This window comes from Myotis daubentonii, chromosome 13 (assembly GCF_963259705.1).
Source record: "Myotis daubentonii chromosome 13, mMyoDau2.1, whole genome shotgun sequence".
In the NCBI taxonomy this organism is placed as follows: domain Eukaryota; kingdom Metazoa; phylum Chordata; class Mammalia; order Chiroptera; family Vespertilionidae; genus Myotis; species Myotis daubentonii.
In genome coordinates this window covers 41586606-41604996 of record NC_081852.1, presented here as the reverse complement: position 1 = coordinate 41604996, position 18391 = coordinate 41586606, and the positions used below count along the sequence as shown (strand labels likewise).

Here is an 18391-nt window from a genome sequence, read left to right as displayed (position 1 = left end):
AATTCATTTGTTTTAAAGTTAAGCCAACATACAAACTGCAAGGTGCAATTTTTGAAAACAAAACAAAACAGCTCAACAACAAAGATAAGCAAAGGACTTGAATGACATTTATCTGGAGATTAGAAATAGGTTAACAGCACATGAAAATATATTCAGTATTACTGGTCATCAAGGAAATGTAAATCAAAGCCACAGGATACTTCATATTCATTAGAACAGCTTTAATAATTATAAAAATTAGAAAATAAGTATTGGCAACTGTCAAAAAATGAGAACCCTCATACACTGCTGGTGGGAATGTAAATGCTCCAGATACCATGGAAAAGCTTGGCTGTTCCTCAAATCTTAGACATAACATTACCATAGGTCCCATCAATTCCTCTCCTAGGAATGCACCCAACAAAAATGAAAACAGGTCCATGAAGAAACTTGTATACAAACGTTATAGCATCATTACTCATAAGAGCCAAAGGCGGACACAACACAAATGTCCACCAATAGATAATGAATAAATAGTTTTCTGAGTACAGGTCCTTTGCCTCCTTGGTTAAGTTTATTCCGAAGTATCTTAATTTCTTTGTTGCAATGGTAAATGGGATTGTTTGTTTAGTTTCTCTTTCTGAGAATTCATTCTTGGTCTATAAAAAAGCCATTGATTTTTGGGTGTTGATTTTGTATCCTGCCACATTGCCAAATTCATTTATTTTATTTATTTTTCAGGAAGAGCAATTTTAACTTTCTATTAAATATTCTTCCATTATTTTACCCCATATTTTCCTGAGTTATAAGAAATAACATTAGCATTCGAAAAACTAAGAAGAAAGATAAATTTGGATAATCACTAAACTAAACATATGAAAAGAAAAATTGTAACAGGATTGAACTTTATAAGCTTAAATTAATATGAGATAATTTTTAAACTGTGCATATCAAAGCAAATTTTACTATTAAAATAATTTAACATTGATTTTTCAAGAAGGAAACTAATTTAAAAATATTTTTATTTTAAAAAAATAGGCCTGTGTTCAGCTACAAAATTTCCCCCCAAGTTCTGATATTTCTTTTATTTAAATTTGGGAAGAAAATGCCATTCTGATGGCACAAAATGCATAAGTTTTAATTGTTTTAATCCCAGAACAGAATTTTAAAAACTATTAATGGAAAACAGATTAATGTCATTAAGTGCACAACACTGATTTCTGGCCAGCTTCTGGTATTTTGTTTCTCTATTAGTTCTCCCAAGGAAAACTTAAGTTGAATCTTCAGCAGAATAATCCTCAAATATACTTCATAAGCAAAATGAGTGGGTATACTTCATAACCAAACAATAGCTTTTGTTTGCATAGTTTTTGGATTTTGTTGTTCCTAATTTTATTCCAGAACTCAATTTTATCCCAAACCATAATTACCATATGAACATTTTAACACACAGTTGTATGCAATTCAGCAAAGCAGTAGTACACCATCAGTCTCTGTTCACCCAGAGCTTAGGGAAAACAGGATTGGTCACACCCACTTAAAAACAAATCTCATGCTATTTGCCAATGCATGGTTTCAATCTAAGTTCTGACAGTGAAATATGTGGATATATATTTGTAAATCTCATCTTGATTTTCAAAGGTAGGCACAGGAAGTTCTTCACAGCTTAGCTTTGCCTGGCTGGAGCTGAAGATTTTGTAACTTCATAGCCAGACCCATGTTGCCAGTAATTTTCAATTTACCTTGAAAGAAGGCCGACTGAGAATTCATTTTACCCATCATCAAAGCCATCAAGTCCGAGTCAGCCATTGTGACTGTGCAGTCAGCCTCTTTATCTAAGTTGGGAAGCACTGGTCCTTTGCCATTCTTCACATCCACCGCCCAGGTGGCTTCTTTACCCCCAGGGCCATCCTTCACCTTGAAGGCCAAAATACCGCCAATTTTCTTCACAAACTGTTTCCCTGCTTCTTCAAGCTTCTTTTCAATTTTCTTAAAGGCAAGCTTTGCCTTAAATCCTTCAACTGCAGCACTGATTGGAACAGCCTCAATTTGATAAGTTCTGGCAGCTTTGAAAAGCCCATCTTGTAGATTGTGACAACTACAGCTCCTCCAAGGCTTAAATTATGCTGCAGAGCTGCCAAATTCATTTATTAAATCTAGTAGTTTTTTGGTGGAGTCTTTAGGGTTTTCTATGTACAATATCATGTCACCTGCAAATAATGAGAGTTTTACTTCCTTCTTTCCCATGTGGATGTCTTTTATTTCTTCTTGTCTGATCACTGTGGCTAGGATTTCCAGTACTATGTTGAACAAGAGGGGTGAAAGTGGACATCCCTGTCTTATTTCTGTTCTTAAGGGAAATGCTTTTAGTTTTTGCCCGTTGAGTATGATGTTTGCAGTAGGTTTGTTATATATGGCCTTTATCCTGTTGAGATATGCTCCCTCTATTCCCACTTTGCTGAGAGTTTTTATCAAAAATGGGTATTGGACTTTGTCGAATGCTTTTTCTGTATCTATTGATATGATCATGTAATTTTTGTCTTTCAGTTTGTTTATGTGATGTATCACATTTATTGATTAGCAACTATTATACCAGCCTTGCATCCCTGGAATGAATCCCACTTGGTCATGGTGTATGATCTTTTTAACACATTGCTGGATCCGATTTCCTAATATTTTGTTGAGGATTTTAGCATCTATGTTCATCAGGGGTATTGGCCTGTAATTCTTCTTCTTTGTAATGTCTTTACCTGGTTTTGGAATTAGGATAATGCTGGCCTCATAAACAAAGCTTGGAAGTGTTCCTTCCTCTTAGATTTTTTGGAATAGTTTGAGAAGTATAGGTGATAGTTTTTTTTGAATGTTTGGTAAAATGCCCCTGTGAAGCCGTCTAGACCCGGGCTCTTTTTGGTGGGGGTTTTTTGATTACTGCTTCTATTTCATCAGTTATTACTGGCCTATTCATGTTTTTTGATTCTTCCTGATTCAATTTTGGGAGATTATATTTTTCTAGGAATTTGTCCATTTCATCCACATTGTCTAGCTTGTTGGCATATAGTTGTTCATATGTATTTTCCTACAATTCTTTGTATGTCTGTGGTGTCAGTGGTTATTTCTCTGCTTTCGTTTCTGATTTTATTTATTTGGGTCCTCTCTCCTTATTTCTTGATGAGTCTGGCTAATGGTTCATCAATCTTGTTTATCCTTTCAAAGAACCAGCTCTTGGTTTCATTGATTTTTTGTATTGTGTTTTTAGTCGCTATGTCATATATTTCTGCTCTAAACATTATTATTTCCTTCCTTCTACTTACTCTGGGCTTTTCTTGTTTTACTCTTTCTAGTTAAGTTGTAAGGTTAAATATTTTATTGTTAATTTTTCTTGTCTTTTGAGGTAGGCCTATAATGGTATGAACTTCCCTCTCAGGACTGCTTTTGCTGTGTCCCCAAAATGTGGGGTTGTTGTGTGTTCATTTTCATTCCTTTCCAGTAAGTATTTTTTTTATTTCTTTTTTGATCTCATTGGTAACCCATTCATTATTTAGTAACATGCTCATTAGCCTTCATGTTTTTTAATGTTTTGGGGTGTTTTTACATTAGTTGATTTCTAATTTCATTCCACTGTGATCTGAGAAGATCCTTTATATGATTTCAGTCTTCTTGAATCTGTAAAGACTTGTTCTGTGTCCTAACACGTGGTCTATCTTTGTAAATGATCCATGTGCACTTAAGAAGAATGTATATTCTGCAGCTTTGGAGTGAAATGTTCTATAAATGTCAATTAAATCCATCTGATCCAGTGTGTCCTTTGTAGTCATTGTTTCCTTGTTAAGTTTTTGTCTGGAAGATCTATCCAGTGAAGTCAGTGGGGGTGTTAAAGTAACCTACTATGACTGTATGGTTGTCGATCTCTCCATTAAAGTCCTCTAGAAGTTTTTTTAAAAAATATATTTAGGGGCTCCTATATAGGGTGCATATATGTTTACCAGGGTTATAGCCTATTGTTGGGTCAATCCCTTTAGTATTATGTAGTGACCTTTGTTGTCTCTTGTGATGGCCTTCATTTTAAAGTCTATTTTGTTGGATATGAGTATTGCTACTCCAGCATTTTTTTCTTTTCCGTTTGCATGGAAAATTTTTTCCCATCCCTTCATTCTCATTCTGTGTGTGTCTTTTGTTCTGAGGTGGGTCTCTTGTAGATAACATATAGTTGGGTCATGTTTTTGTATCCATTCAGCTACCCTATGCCTTTTGATTGGAGTATTTAATCTATTTACATTTAGGGTTATTATTTATTGCCATTATATTTCTGTATTTCTTTAGCCTTTTTTTTGGTGTGGGAAGCTCTTTATTTGACCATCTATTTTGAATGATAGCCTTGCTGGACATAGTAATCTTGGTTTCAGATCCTTCTGGTCTCCACTTTATGTCCTTGGTTATCAGAGTTCTCTCCAGCTAGTCTCCCATTGATTATTCAGGATTTTTTTTTTTTTTTTTTTTTGTATTTTAGTTGCAATTCCAGTTTGGTCCTGGGAGCGTGTCTGTGTAGCATCCACTTACTCCACACCATTTTTAATCCAGTCAATTGATTTTGGATGAGGGTACCAAGGCAATTCATGTGCTGAAAAGTAGTCTTTTCAACAAATGGTGCAGGATTCATGCCTACCGGCACCCACTTCCAACTCCAATCCTATGCCAATTCATTTATTTTACATTCAGTTAAGGCTTGTCTCTTCCATCCACCTATTTCTCACCACAACCTCTACACCTCTAAATACACAACTCACCCTTCTGAAGTCCTCTCCCCTGTCCTTCACTATAAATATATTAAGATTTATTTCCAACCACTGGATGTGCAGGGAGCCCAGCAAGGTCAAGCCATGCTTTTCCATTCTCTTATAAACTGTGGGCAAGGTCATGTCCATGTTCACATCATGGCATGCCAGTCTGTATTTTCTAATTTGTTTGTAATTGTTTCTGTTTTCACCTCAGGCATCATTCTGTCTCTCCTCAGGTAAATTATTAGTACCTAAAAAGCAGGATTAATGTAGTCCACTTATTTAACAATTCACTGTTCATTTAACAACCTATAGAATATCTTCCATATTGCTCGGTGTAGATTCATGCACACTATGTTTCCTTAAGGTGCTTGTCAGAATTACTTGCCTGACCATTGAAATATCGCTGGTAAATACAAAAGTACTAGGTGAACCACAAGATGCACAAGCAGTCAAATGACTGAGTGCTTGTTAACACTTTACCTGCTCCATTTTGATCAGGAAATAATCAATAAAGTCCCGAGGATTGTGAATGTCCAGAGATGCTTGATGTTCCTTTGTTTTCTCTGTAACATAACTTCTTATAAAAGCAATATTTTTAAATACTTTGTTTTGACTCCCTGGGAAATAGTCCAGGAGAGTAGGGCAATTGTTGTAGATCTAGAAGACAAAAGGATAGTTTATCTGATAAAAAAACACTTAATGAAGACATATACCATATACTGAGCCTTAGTCAGAAACTGTACTGTAAATATTAATGAAATATGGTCTTTGTTTTGAGGGGGATTTCTATTTTACAAATATGTAACTTTCTACACTGATAGGTGTATTTGAGGGTGAAAGTTCTGACCAGAGGAGCAAAGATGGTAATCACTTCTATACACATTCATCATGCTTATAGTATAAAAACAGGTGCGTATCAGTCCTCTCATTTTTTACATCAATTCTTCCCTGAAATCTTGAAATATGGGATGGCATGAAATACTATGATTCACATTTTGTAGATGACAACAGAGGGGAAGGGAGTTTAGGCACTCTGATACAGCGCACAAAACGTAATCTTGCTGTTTCTAGTTCTGTCTAGTAGCCTCAGACGAATCAGTATCTTAGAACTGGGAGGGTCCTGGTGATAACCATGAAACACAACTCAACATTTTATATATGAAGTAACTGTGCACAGGGCAGTTAAGTGACTTCTTTAAGACCACATCACTATCTTTTAGGCTGAGTACAGAACATGTCAACTCGCACAGGGTAAACTTGTGATGTTTGTGTATGGTTCGTACACCATGTACCCAATCATTTTGTCATCCCCCAAACAATTACCTTGTCAGTTAGGATGCCAACTAAACCATCAAATACTCTTACCCCAGTTAGTGTTCCCTAGAAGCATCTGTGGTCCCAAATATTCTCCCTTCTTGAAGGAGATATTCTCTTCCTCCCTAAATGCATATATTTCTGTCAGCTAATGTACTGAAGAAGTTGCAAAGTGTTGACTAATGACAAGACCTGTGGGTAATGGAATCCTTTCAAGAGGAACCCAGAAGTCCATTTAGTACTTTAGGCATGTTTCTGGAAGTTATCAAAGTACTTTATGGGAAATTGGGCCTTGGAATTTAGCAGGAATATCCTGGACAGGGTCAATGGGGTTGAATTCCAGATCTGTATTCTGGGCATTTCTTTTCTGGTCTATCATTTAAGGGCTCGGCCCAATTTCCCAGATGAGCACTTCATGATGCTAAGCTCTGGGAAGGACTATGGCATTCACCCATTCGCTTCACGGCTTGGTACACACAGATGTGGACTTCTTGGAGAAAAGAGCATAAAGGATTCCATAAAGATGTGAAGAAACAATCTTGGCCTCACCTGAATCCATGGAGAGCTCAGAATCTTGACATTTTCATTAAACCTTTCCATTATGTTTAGAAAAACTTTATCTTTATAATCAAAACGCTTCTGGAAGATAATGGAGCAGATCACATTGCAGGGAGCACAGCCCAGGATAAAAGTGGGATCACAGGGTGATGCTAAAGAATCAGAAACAATTTTAAAACACCATTAGAATATACATATGAAACACTTTGATTATGAAATAACAGGTTAAGGTAATTTTAGAAACTTTAAAGCAATATCTTGCCTATAAATTTCCTAACAGCAAAATATTCAACATGCATGTGGGCGCATCCCCACACCCAGTAGGGGGTGTGCAGGAGGCAGCTAATCAATGTTTCGCTCTCATTGATGTTTCTAACTTTCTATCCCTCTCCCTTCCTTCCTGTAAAAAATCAATAAAATATATTTAAAAAAATATTCAACATGCATAAAATCAATGCATTACTTTTACCTTAACCTGAGTATATTATTTCAACCTAGCTGATTAAATAACAGTTTTCTGAAAAAAATACTCAATTTATACCCATTGTCTTTATTTGTATTCAAGTACAAATTGTCTTTACTTTTCACCCAAGTGCCTGTTAATTTGGAAGAAAAAAATAAAGGGAAAAAAACATTTAAAGAGGCCATTTTTATATATGTCATAATTAAAGTTAGTGCTGAATATCATTTGTCTGCAAAGCCTGTAGAAAATTAAGTGCTGGTATAGAGAAAGAATAGGGACCTCACGATGTTTTATGTATGATGAAAAATTGAAAGAATCATGTGTAGAAGCAACAGAGGGGGAGCTATAGCGAGGAAGATTGTGGGTGAATTCATATATTTGAAAGAATAAGTGTAAAGAAGCAGCAAGCATCCTTGTTGTATGACAAGAAAAGCTAATATACAGCCCTGACTGGTTTGGCTCAGTGGATAGAGTGTCTGCCTGCAGACTGAAAGGTCCCAGGTTCAATTCCAGTCAAGGGCATGTGCCTTGATTGCGGGCACATCCCCAGTAGGGGGTGTGCAGGAGGCAGCTGATCAATGTTTCTCTCTCATTGATGTTTCTAACTATCTCTCTCCCTTCCTCTCTGTAAGAAACCAATATATTTTTTTAAAAAAAGAAAAGCTAATACAAGTGAACAATTATTATAAAATGGATTTTTTTGCCGAAAATAAAAATGAAACGAGAATTTTTTATTTCAAACATAAATCCCACATAAGCAAAACAAAAATGGAATTCTTTTAAATCTTTATTTCAATGTTTAAAAAAATTTCCCTCCCACCAGGCCAATGTTGCCCAGTGGATTGAGCATTGTCCCATGCATCAAGAAGTCACTGGTTTGCCATAACCGGTTTGGCTCAGTGGATAGAGCGTCGGCCTGCGGACTGAAGGGTCCCCGGTTCGGTTCCGGTCAAGGGCATGTGCCTTGGCTGCCGGCACATCCCCAGTAGGGGGTGTGCAGGAGGCAGCTGGTCGATGTTTCTCACTCATCGATGTTTCTAACTCTCTATCCCTCTCCCTTCCTCTCTGTAAAAAAATCAATAAAATATATTTAAAAAAAAAAAGTCACTGGTTTGATTCCCAGTCAGGGCACGTGCTGGGATTTGGGCTCAATCCCCAGTAGTGGGTGTGCAGGAGGCAGCTATTCAATGATTCCCTCTCATCAATGTTTCTATCTCTCTCTCCCCCATCTTCTTCTCTCTCTAAAATCAATAAAAACATATTTTAAAAAAATTTTCCCTCCTGGAGGATCCAAGATGGTGGCAGATTAGGTAGATGGTACACTCACTTCCTCCCGGGACCAAACTGGAATTACAACTAAAATATAGAGCAATCTACCTGAATAACCAACTGAAGACTACCTGAAGAGACGTCCTATAACCAAGGATTTACAGAAGAAGCCACATTGAGACTGGTAGGGAGAGTGGAGACATGAAAAGGGCTGGTAGCTGAGATTCTGGAGAGAGATCCCAGCTGCAAAGGTTCCCCCTGAGAAGGGGGTGTCAACTGCAAGCCAGGCTGCCCAGCCCAGAGCACAAGAGCCTGGAAGAGGCTCCCATGTAATGTCTGGCTGTGAAAATTAGCAGGAATTCTGTCCACCAGGGGGAGATGGAAGTCTGCTAGAGACACAGGTGCCCTCTTAAAGGGCCAATACCCAAAATCTCATTCATAACCACTAACCTGGGCTCTGACAGAGGAAGGGAGGGTGGCATGGACTATAGTTCTATCGGAGAGCCTGGGTTTGTGGCTCTGGGGAGAGACCCACCAGGAACCCTGTGCTCAGTCATTCTCTAATAACACAGATGCCATCTTTCTTGGGTGGCACATTCCCCTGGGGGAAAGCAATAGCCCCACCCCCTGGATTACCTGTCACCCCACCCTGTGGATCTTGAGCCCTACTGAGGAGTTAGCTGCCTGATACTGTAATGTACGCTTAATTGCTAAGAGGGTAGATCTCATGTTATGTGCTTTATACCAGCGGTCGCCAACTGGTGGTCCATGGACCACTGGTGGTTTGTGAGGTCTGAAAGGTTGGCGACCATTGCTTTATACTATAAATTTTTGTTTAATGTGGGGAGGAAATAGTAGGGCATAGAATGAAAGGAAATATCTAGTTAGTAGCTTCTAGGCCAGGCTCTGTTAAATGTTCCAAGGCCCTAGCTGATTTGACTCAGTGGATAGAGAGTAGACCCACAGACTGAAGGGTCCTGGGTTCAATTCCAGTCAAGGGCAGGTACCTCGGTTGCAGGCTGCCCAGGTCAGGAACCCCGTGTAAGGCAACAAGTCAACAATGTTTTTTTTCTCCCACTCCTTTCCTCTGTCTCAAAATAAGAAAAAAATCAATTCAAAAAATATCCTCAGGTGAGGATTTAAAAAATATGTTCCAGGGCCCTAAGCTTTAAAAAAACTTTTTTTTCTTTTTAATTCTCATCTGAGAATATGCTTTTAGTGAATTTTAAAGAGAGAGGAAAGAAGATAGAGGGAGAGAAAAATATTGATGTGAGAGAGAAACATCGATCAGTTGCCGCCTGTAGGTGCCCCCAACTGGGAACCAAACCTGCAATCTTTTGGTGTATACTAAATTCTAATTAACTGAGCCACCGGCCAGGGCTAAAACAACTTTTATTTTAACCTGATAGGTAAAGGATAATTTGAAAAGTCTTGGGGATTTCTTTGTCTGTCTGTGATTCACAGGTGAAATATGATTTTTGGTGTTTCCTTTCACATAATATGAAAGAAAGAATTTAAAATAGGTAGCTCTGCCTGCGTGGCTCAGTGGTTTAGCATTGACCTATGTAACAGGAGGTCATGGTTTGATTCCCGATCAGGGCACATGCCTGGGTTGCAAGCTCGATCCCCTGGAGGGGGTGTGCAGGAGGCAACCAATCAGTGATTCTCTCTTATCTTGACTAAAGTCATGGTGCACAAATTTGTGCACCAGTGGGGTCCCTCAGTCTGACCTGCGGGATCGGTCCAAAACAGGCTCTCCAACATCACACAAGGGGTCCCAGATTTCTAGAGGGCACAGGCCAGGCCGAGGAACCCCACTGGTGCACAATCAGGACCAGGGAGAGGTGCGGGAGGTTGGCCAGCCAGAGAGGAACCATGGGAGTGCTCTAGGGCATGCCCGGCCTGTCTAGCTCAGTCCAGATCGGTCGGACCCCAGCAGCATGTTAACCTACAGGTTGGAGCGTTGGCACCTGGTGGTCAGTGCACGTCATAGTGAGTGGTTGGGCAGCCTTAGCATATCATTCGCATATTATGCTTTAATTGGTTGAACGGCTGACTAGACACATAGCATATTAGGGTTTTTTTTTTTGTTTTTTTTTAAAATATATTTTATTGATTTTTCACAGAGAGGAAGGGAGAGAGATAGAGAGAGCCAGAAACATTGATGAGAGAGAAACATCTATCAGCCGCCTCCTACACATCCCCCATCGGGGATGTGCCCGCAACCCAGGCACATGCCCCCAACCGGAATCGAACCCGGGACCTCTCAGTCCGCAGGCCGACGCTCTACCCACTGAGCCAAACCGGTTTCGGCTTAGGTTTTTATTATATAGGATGCTTCTATCTCTCTCTTTCCCTTCCTCTCTAAAATCAATAAAAAAAAAATATTTAAAAAAATAAATAAAACAGGGTAATTTGTCAACCAAGCCAAAAATCAGTGTCATTTTGACAAAGCACTTTTCAGGTCATTACACCAGCTGTGGAAGGCAGATTATTGCTACATACTTGTCACCAAAGTCCAACAAAGTTGGGGCAAGTTTAGCAAACTGAAAACAGAGCCAAATTCTACTTAGAGAAGACAGGATAAGTTGTACTTGATACTGGTTTAAATCTAGTCAAATAAAACATTTTATAACTTAGCATTTTTTGTATTTTGAAGAATTTTAATGTAGCATGTATTCAAAATACATAAATTAATACAGTGAGTAACAAAAAATAATTAATGCCAATATGTTTAAAATAGTGCTGTCTCTACAGAGAAATCATAAGTGATGGGAATTGTACGAAGACATGCCTCAGCAATTAATACCATAGATGGCATCATTATTGGCTCGAACTATGGGACTGGGCCCTAAAAGGCACTCTTAGAGATGTCTGTGAGGCTGACCATGCAAATATAGGCCAATGAAATGCAAGCACATGCTACTTGTTACATGCTCCATAAGAGTGTGATGAGATCATTCCCACCATGTCCACCTGACAAGCATCACCTGGTGAAGTGCTCTGGAATAAATAACCCACATTTATGCTATAGCAAAAACATTGTTCCCTGACTTTGTCAAAACATGACTCAAAACTATTCTTTGTACCATGTTCATGGATTGGTAGAATCAACATCATTAAAATGTCCATACTACCCAAAGCAATCTATAAATTCAACACACTTCCCATTAAAATACCAATGGCATATTTCACAGGCCTAGAACGAACGCTCCAAAAATTCATCTGGAATAAAAAAAAAGACCCCCAGTAGCTGCAGCGATCCTGACAAAGAAGGACAAAGTAGGTGGGATCTCAATACCAGATATCAAGCTGTATAACAAAGCTACTGTTCTCAAAACTGCCTGGTACTGGCACATGAACAGACATATACATCAATGGAATAGAATAGAGAGCCCAGAAATCGACCCGAACCAATATGCTCAATTAATATTTGACAAAGGAGGCAAGAACATACAATGAAATCAAGACAGTCTCTTCAATAAATGGTGTTGGGAAAATTGGACAGATACATGCAAAAAAATGAAACTAGACCACCAACTTACACCATACACAAAAATAAACTCAAAATGGATAAAGGACTTAAATGTACAACGGGAAACCATAAAAATACTAGAGGAATCCAAAGGCAACAAAATCTCAGTCATATGCCGAAGCAATTTCTTCACTGATACAGCTCCTACGGCATTGGAAACTAAAGAGAAAATAAACAAATGGGACTACATCAAATAAAAAGCTTCTGCACAGCAAAAGAAACCATCAACAAAACAACAAGAAAGTCCACTGCATGGGAGAACATATTTGCCAATGTTATCACCGATAAGGGTTTAATCTCCAACATTTATAGGGAACCCATACAACTTAACAAAAGGAAGATAAACAATCCAATCAAAAAATGGGCAAAGGACCTAAATAGACACCTTTCAAAAGAGGACATTCAGAAAGCCAAGAGACATATGAAAACATGCTCAAAGTCACTAATCATCCGAGAGATGCAAATCAAAACAACAATGAGGTACCATCTCACACCTGTCAGAATGGTTATCATCAACAAATCAACACACGACAAGTGCTGGAGAGGATGTGGAGAAAAAGGAACACTCGTGCACTGCTGGTGGTAATGCAGACTGGTGCAGCCACTATGGAAGACAGTATGGAGTTTCCTCAAAAAGTTAAAAATGGAACTCCCATTTGACCCAGTGATCCCACTTCTAGGAATATATCCCAAGAAACCAGAAACACCAATCAGAAGGGATATATGCACCCCTATGTTCATAGCATCACAATTTACCATAGCTAAGATCTGGAAACAGCCTAAGTGCCCATCAGTAGATGAATGGATTAGAAAACTGTGGTACATCTACACAATGGAATACTATGCTGCTGTAAAAAAGGAGGAAGTCTTACCATTTGCAACAGCATGGATGGAACTGGAGAGCATTATGCTAAGTGAAATAAGCCAGTCAATGAAGGAAAAATACCACATGATCTCACTCATTTATGGATAATAAAGACCAATATAAACTTATGAACAAAAATAGATACAGAGGCAGAGCAGCCTCGAACAGACTGTCAAACTACAGCGGGAAGACCGGGGAAGGTTGGGGGGCGAGCAGGAGGATAAGAGATCAAACGAAGGACTTGTATGCATGCATATAAGCATATAAGCATAACCAATGGATATAAGATACTGGGAGGTAGGGGAGGCCGGGGAATGTCAAGGGGGTGGGGGGAGGAGACATATGTAATACTCTTTGTAATACTTTAAGCAATAAAACAAATTTTTTTAAAAAACTATTCTTTGTGATTTCGGACGTGAAAATAGTTAAAGTTTAGAGAAAATAGGAACTAATGACCCTTTGTATCCACACTATGCACAATCAAGGGTGTGCACACACAAGGAGCACAGACACACAAAACCTCCCTGGCGCTCTGCTTCAGACCCTCACTCCTCCATGGGAGGCTGACACCACACCCATATGAAGGAGTTGACCGCCCTGAAATGTTAAGGTCAGAGTTACAGTGCATAGAATCACCCACCATTGGTCTTCCTCAACTCCTCCACCAGGCAGCGGGCTTCCTCTTGAACACGGTCCTCAATGTTCCTCTTCCCCATGCCCAGATTCCGCAGGGTCATGAGGGAGAAGCGCCGGATCTCCTTCCATCTCTTTCCACTGCTGAAAAGGATTCCTACAAGGAGGGAAACAGAAACTGGTAGGGAGATCCCAGACAAGGAGGAGGCAGCTGACCCTTGGCGTCCACACCAAGGGGCCAAGTTTTCTGAAGAAATCTTAAAATTCCTATTTTCCATCCTCCCCATCCCTATTCCACACGCACACCTACCAAACCCTTGGCTAACTTTCTCAAACACTGGGAAACTGCCTCTTCCAGCAAACTCCTCGCCCCGGTCGATTAGGGCTTCCTTGATGGCCTCGTACCCGTGCAGCACCACCGTGGGCTTCATGCCAAAGTACACAGTGAACACTGGGCCGTAGACTTTTGAGAGCTGGCAAGTGGAAAGGAGATTCAAATGTTAGCCAAAGAAGTCACTATTTGACAATATATTGTGCCTGATTCAGAATGATATTATCATCCTGGTTTATGTTTTTATTCGGTGAAATGGCCTAGAATATTTCTGAAGTTAGTACATAAATATGAGGGGGATTGTTAATAGCTGCCACTTATGTGCCCGGCAACAGCCTGGGTAAATTGTACAGGTATTCCAATTAACCTTCAAAGCAGCATCGTCAGCGGTTCATTTGCCCCACTTACCAATAAGGAAACAGATGTCAGAGAATTTCAGTGCATTTTCTGCATCCCCTACAGGTTGAAATTTGAGACTCTATTTATACAACCTCGGATCCTTTAGCAATATGTCAATCTCCAATGATCCCACCTGCTCCTTCAGGATCACCCGAGGAGCTCTTGCCATCAGAATTCTGATGCAGTAGCCCTGTGATGAGTCCTGGAATCCTATCCTTAAAAGAAACTCACCCTGGCCCTAACCGGTTTGACTCAGTGAATAGAGCGTCGGCCTGTGGACTGAAAAGTCCCAGGTTCGATTCCAGTCAAGGGCATGTACCTTGGTTGCGGGCACATCCCCAGTAGGAGGTGTGTAGGAGGCAGCTGATCGATGTTTCTCTCTCATCGATGTTTCTAACTCTATCTCTCTCCCTTCCTCTCTGTAAAAAATCAATAAAATATATTTAAAAAAAAAGAAAGAAAGAAACTCACCCTGGATGATCCTAATGCCCAGCCCAGTTCATGATCCTCTGTATTACTAACACAGAAGGAGGGAGCACCACGGGGGCAGCGCCACGACATGCGGCAGCTCATGGACAAGCAGTTTCTTCCACCTTCAGAAGTCCGAGCCACAGGCAGCCACAGAGCTGCTGACTGTGCCCAAAGGATCCTGTTATCAGCAAGCTGGCCCTGATAACTTCTCTCTTTCACTCACACTATTCCTAATCCCAGTTTTTTCCTTGATATCAGGCATAATTTGCTTCCTTTGAGAAGTACAGTTTTCCTACCTATTCCGAACAAAACATGGTGTTTATATAGTAGACTAGAGGCCCAGTGCTCGAAATTCATGCAATTGGCTCGGCCCTCACAGTCCCAGCTTTGTCCGGAAGGACGTCCAGAAGATCATTCAGCTGTCCAGTCTTATTAGCATATGATGCTTTTATTATTATAAATGACTTCCTTTTTAAAAAAATCTCTATTTCTTTATTGATTTCAGAGAGGAAGAGAGGAGGAGAGATAGAAACATCAATGATGAGAGATGCCATAGCCGGTTTTGCTCAGTGGATAGAGCATTGGCCTGTGGACTGAAGGGTCCCAGGTTCGATTCCGGTCAGGGGCATATGTCTTGGTTGCGGGCACGTCTCCAGTGGGGAGTGTGCAGGAGGCAGCTGATCGATGTTTCTAACTCTCTATCTCTCTCCCTTCCTCTCTGTAAAAAATCAATAAAATATATATATTTTTAAAAAATGATGAGAGAGAATCATTGATTGGCTGCCTCCTGCACACCACCATGCCCCGTCCCCTCCCCCCCCCCCCCCCCCCGGGGATCGAGCCTGTAACCCAGGCATGTGCCCCTGGCCGGAATCGAACTGGGACCCTTCAGTCCACAGGCCGTTGCTCTATCCACTGAGCCAAGCCAGCCAGGGCGATGACTTCCTTTGTAAATTACATTTATTGGGTGACATTGATTAATAAAATTATATAGGTTTCAGGTGTACAGTTCTATATGTCGTCTGAATATTGCATTGTGTACCCACCACCCAAAGTCAAATCTTCTTCCAGTGACTTCTTGAATGAAATTTCTAATCAAAAACATCTCTCTTACCATTTATCTTCAGCTAAAAATCGCCGTAAATAATGGGGAAACTAAACAGGGCAGCAGCTCTCCCATCTTTTGCTACTTTATTTTTTGATTGTAGCCTACACAGACCTAAAGTACCTCACTCATAAAATGCATTAGTATTTTATTTCACTGTTCTTTTGGGTGAAAAGTCAAAAATAATACTCTACGGGGAGTATTTGCTTCACAATGACATGCTTTGATGATTTTTATTTTAACACATATTTTAATAACTCTATATTATTTAGAAGTAGATGTTAATTTCCTTACCCATGGCAAGCTGCTGGAAGAACACAAAACATACTCACATTGCTTAAGGACTTGCTGATGTTCTTCACATCTAGCTGGAGTAAGTTTCCAATAATTGGGAGAGGAGTAGGGCCAGGTGGAAGTTTCCTTCTTCCAGAGCTCTGTATCCACAGCGACAGGAGAAGCAAACAGGAGAGACAGAGCACCAGGAGCGCAACCGGGCCCATCGTAGCACTCTCTTCCTACTGAGTCTACTGGGAGCTTAAACTCCAAATGCTCATAACACTCTCTGCTACTCAGCATGTGCCTCTTTGATTTGAAGGGTGATTAATCAGCTAGATCTAGTTACTTTAATCTTGCTTTCTCCAAGGGACTTTGGTCTGTTGCTCAGTTACAAATCCCCACCCCTGAGATTCTGGTTTAAAGAGTTTGGGGTAAAGCCAAGCTACTGTTATTTATTTTTAAACACCCACATGGTTAAGAACCAGTGAAAGTAAATGTTTTGATTTAAAAAAAATTGCTCAACATTCTTGCCCACCCCCACGTGGCTCAGTGGATTTGGAATGTTGTCTGGTACACCAAAAGGTACTGGGTTCAATTCCCATTATGACTGGGAAGGTTGTGGTTTCCATTCCAGTTGGGGCCCATAGAGGAAGCAACTGATCGATGTTTCTCTTGCATATCGATGTATCTCCCTCTCTCTCTGTCAAAGCAATAAAAACATATCCTCAGGTAAGGATTGTTTAAAAAATTGTTCAATATTCTGGATTCACAGATTATTGACCAGTTGAGAATTTATACCTTAGGGGGCAATTCTTGTATATAAAGAAGCCTTTTGAAGGCCCATACTAACAGCATAGGGAACGTAACTCATTAATCTTGAATCCCCAAATTGCATTGCTAGTTAGTTAAGTAAATTTATACACATTTTAACATCAAACTATGCCCCCACCAAAAATAAAAAAAACTGAAAAGAGACATTATTAATTTTTATTTTTCCAATGGAGAAAGGAAAACTCAGAACAGGACACCCATCTAGTGTCACACAGCTCCTAAGTCACAAAACTGGGATTGGAAATTACATTTTCTAATGCCCATTGTGGTGCCCTATGGCTGCCTCAAGAACAATTTTAGGAAAATAAAACCAACTTCCCCCCCCGCCCCCGAACATTAGTTTCTCTGAGTGTGTACCCCACTGACTGGTCACAAAGTAATAAGACTTCATGTTAAATGGAAGGCCTTATTTGACTCCAAGCATTAAAGGGCCTTAGACTCTCAAGAGAAGAAATGAAAGACAGAGATTCTCCCCTCCCCATCTCTCCATCACTGCAGATCACTGCAGAGGTGAAAATGCACAGGTAACAGGGAAGAACCCACGTCAGAGAATTTAGGGGGAGGCTTCAAAAGCCCATCACCTCCCACCCACCTCCAGACACAGTGTTTTCTGTCACTTTGTTGGCCTGTCATTGTCGCAAATAATGGAATGACGTGTGCACAGCAAGGAAGGAAGGTTTTAGCTAGGACCGCAGGCATGGACTCTGGAAGACAGAAGACAGGGAATTCCTTGAACAGACTCACAGCACGAACCAGCATAATGTGCAGACCTCGTCAAGGGGAACATTTAGTGATCATGAGAAGCCAGATGTCAGCGGAATGGCCTACATTATCAGATCACCAACAGTATTGCTGTACGAAGACATAACCCGTAAAGACACCATCATAGTTGCCCTAACTTGATTAGTGCAGCTACTTCTAAGCTCTTTTAGTAAGGAAAATTAAGACCGGTCAAGGCCCCATTTACACGATGTTGTATCCCTCGTGTTAACAGGGAGACTGACAATTTACAGAATTTTCACTTCCATCGCATCTCTTTTGATACACTCAGTTACCTTTGCCTAAGGGAAAGTCATGCCCATTTGAATAAATAGGCGCTGGCCTCGACATTTCAGCACCTTGGCTAAGGACATGATGTCCTGCACTCTTGCTCAGCAGCCAACATTCCTGTCAAGCAAGTTCCCCAGCATTTGCTGAGTGTGCGCTGTGTATGCTCCAGCATTCGTGGCTTACCTTAATCAGTGACTATCAAGTAAACACAAACTGAGTCAATACTGCAGCAGCTCAGGCTGACTGAGCAGGGTCAGAAAAGTTTAGTTTTGAACTTGAGTGAGTTCAGGTCTTGGCAAACCCTCTATCTGGGACTAAGAGCAGCCAGTGTTTGCTTCCTGACTCACACAGCTCTGGACTTTACACGCACCCTGCAACCAAATCTTGGATGAAACAAACTCAGTGGCTCTATTTTCACACAACCACATCCGTCTTTGAGAAATTCCTTATTTTCTGACACAGCCATCGCCTTGTACTCCTGCCCCAGCTCTCTAATTGACCATTTCTCCGGAGAACCCTGGTTCTTAGTGTGAA

General features: G+C 40.3%; 1 protein-coding gene and 1 pseudogene across 1 annotated transcript in view; both read right to left on the bottom strand.

The window, feature by feature from the left end:
- Window positions 1-16374, bottom strand: part of LOC132214163 (cytochrome P450 2C19-like) — a 30942-nt gene extending 14568 nt beyond the window's left edge. Inside the window, exons 1-5 of the mRNA XM_059660851.1 lie at window positions 16033-16374; window positions 13705-13867; window positions 13402-13551; window positions 6621-6781; window positions 5238-5414 (exon numbers count right to left, since the gene is read on the bottom strand). Of these exons, the coding sequence (XP_059516834.1) occupies window positions 5238-5414; window positions 6621-6781; window positions 13402-13551; window positions 13705-13867; window positions 16033-16200 (819 nt within the window). The 5' untranslated portion in view covers window positions 16201-16374. The remainder of the gene's footprint in view (window positions 1-5237; window positions 5415-6620; window positions 6782-13401; window positions 13552-13704; window positions 13868-16032) is intronic.
- LOC132214166 (sterol carrier protein 2-like) lies at window positions 1329-2687 on the bottom strand (annotated as a pseudogene).
- Window positions 16375-18391: the final 2017 nt, after the last annotated feature.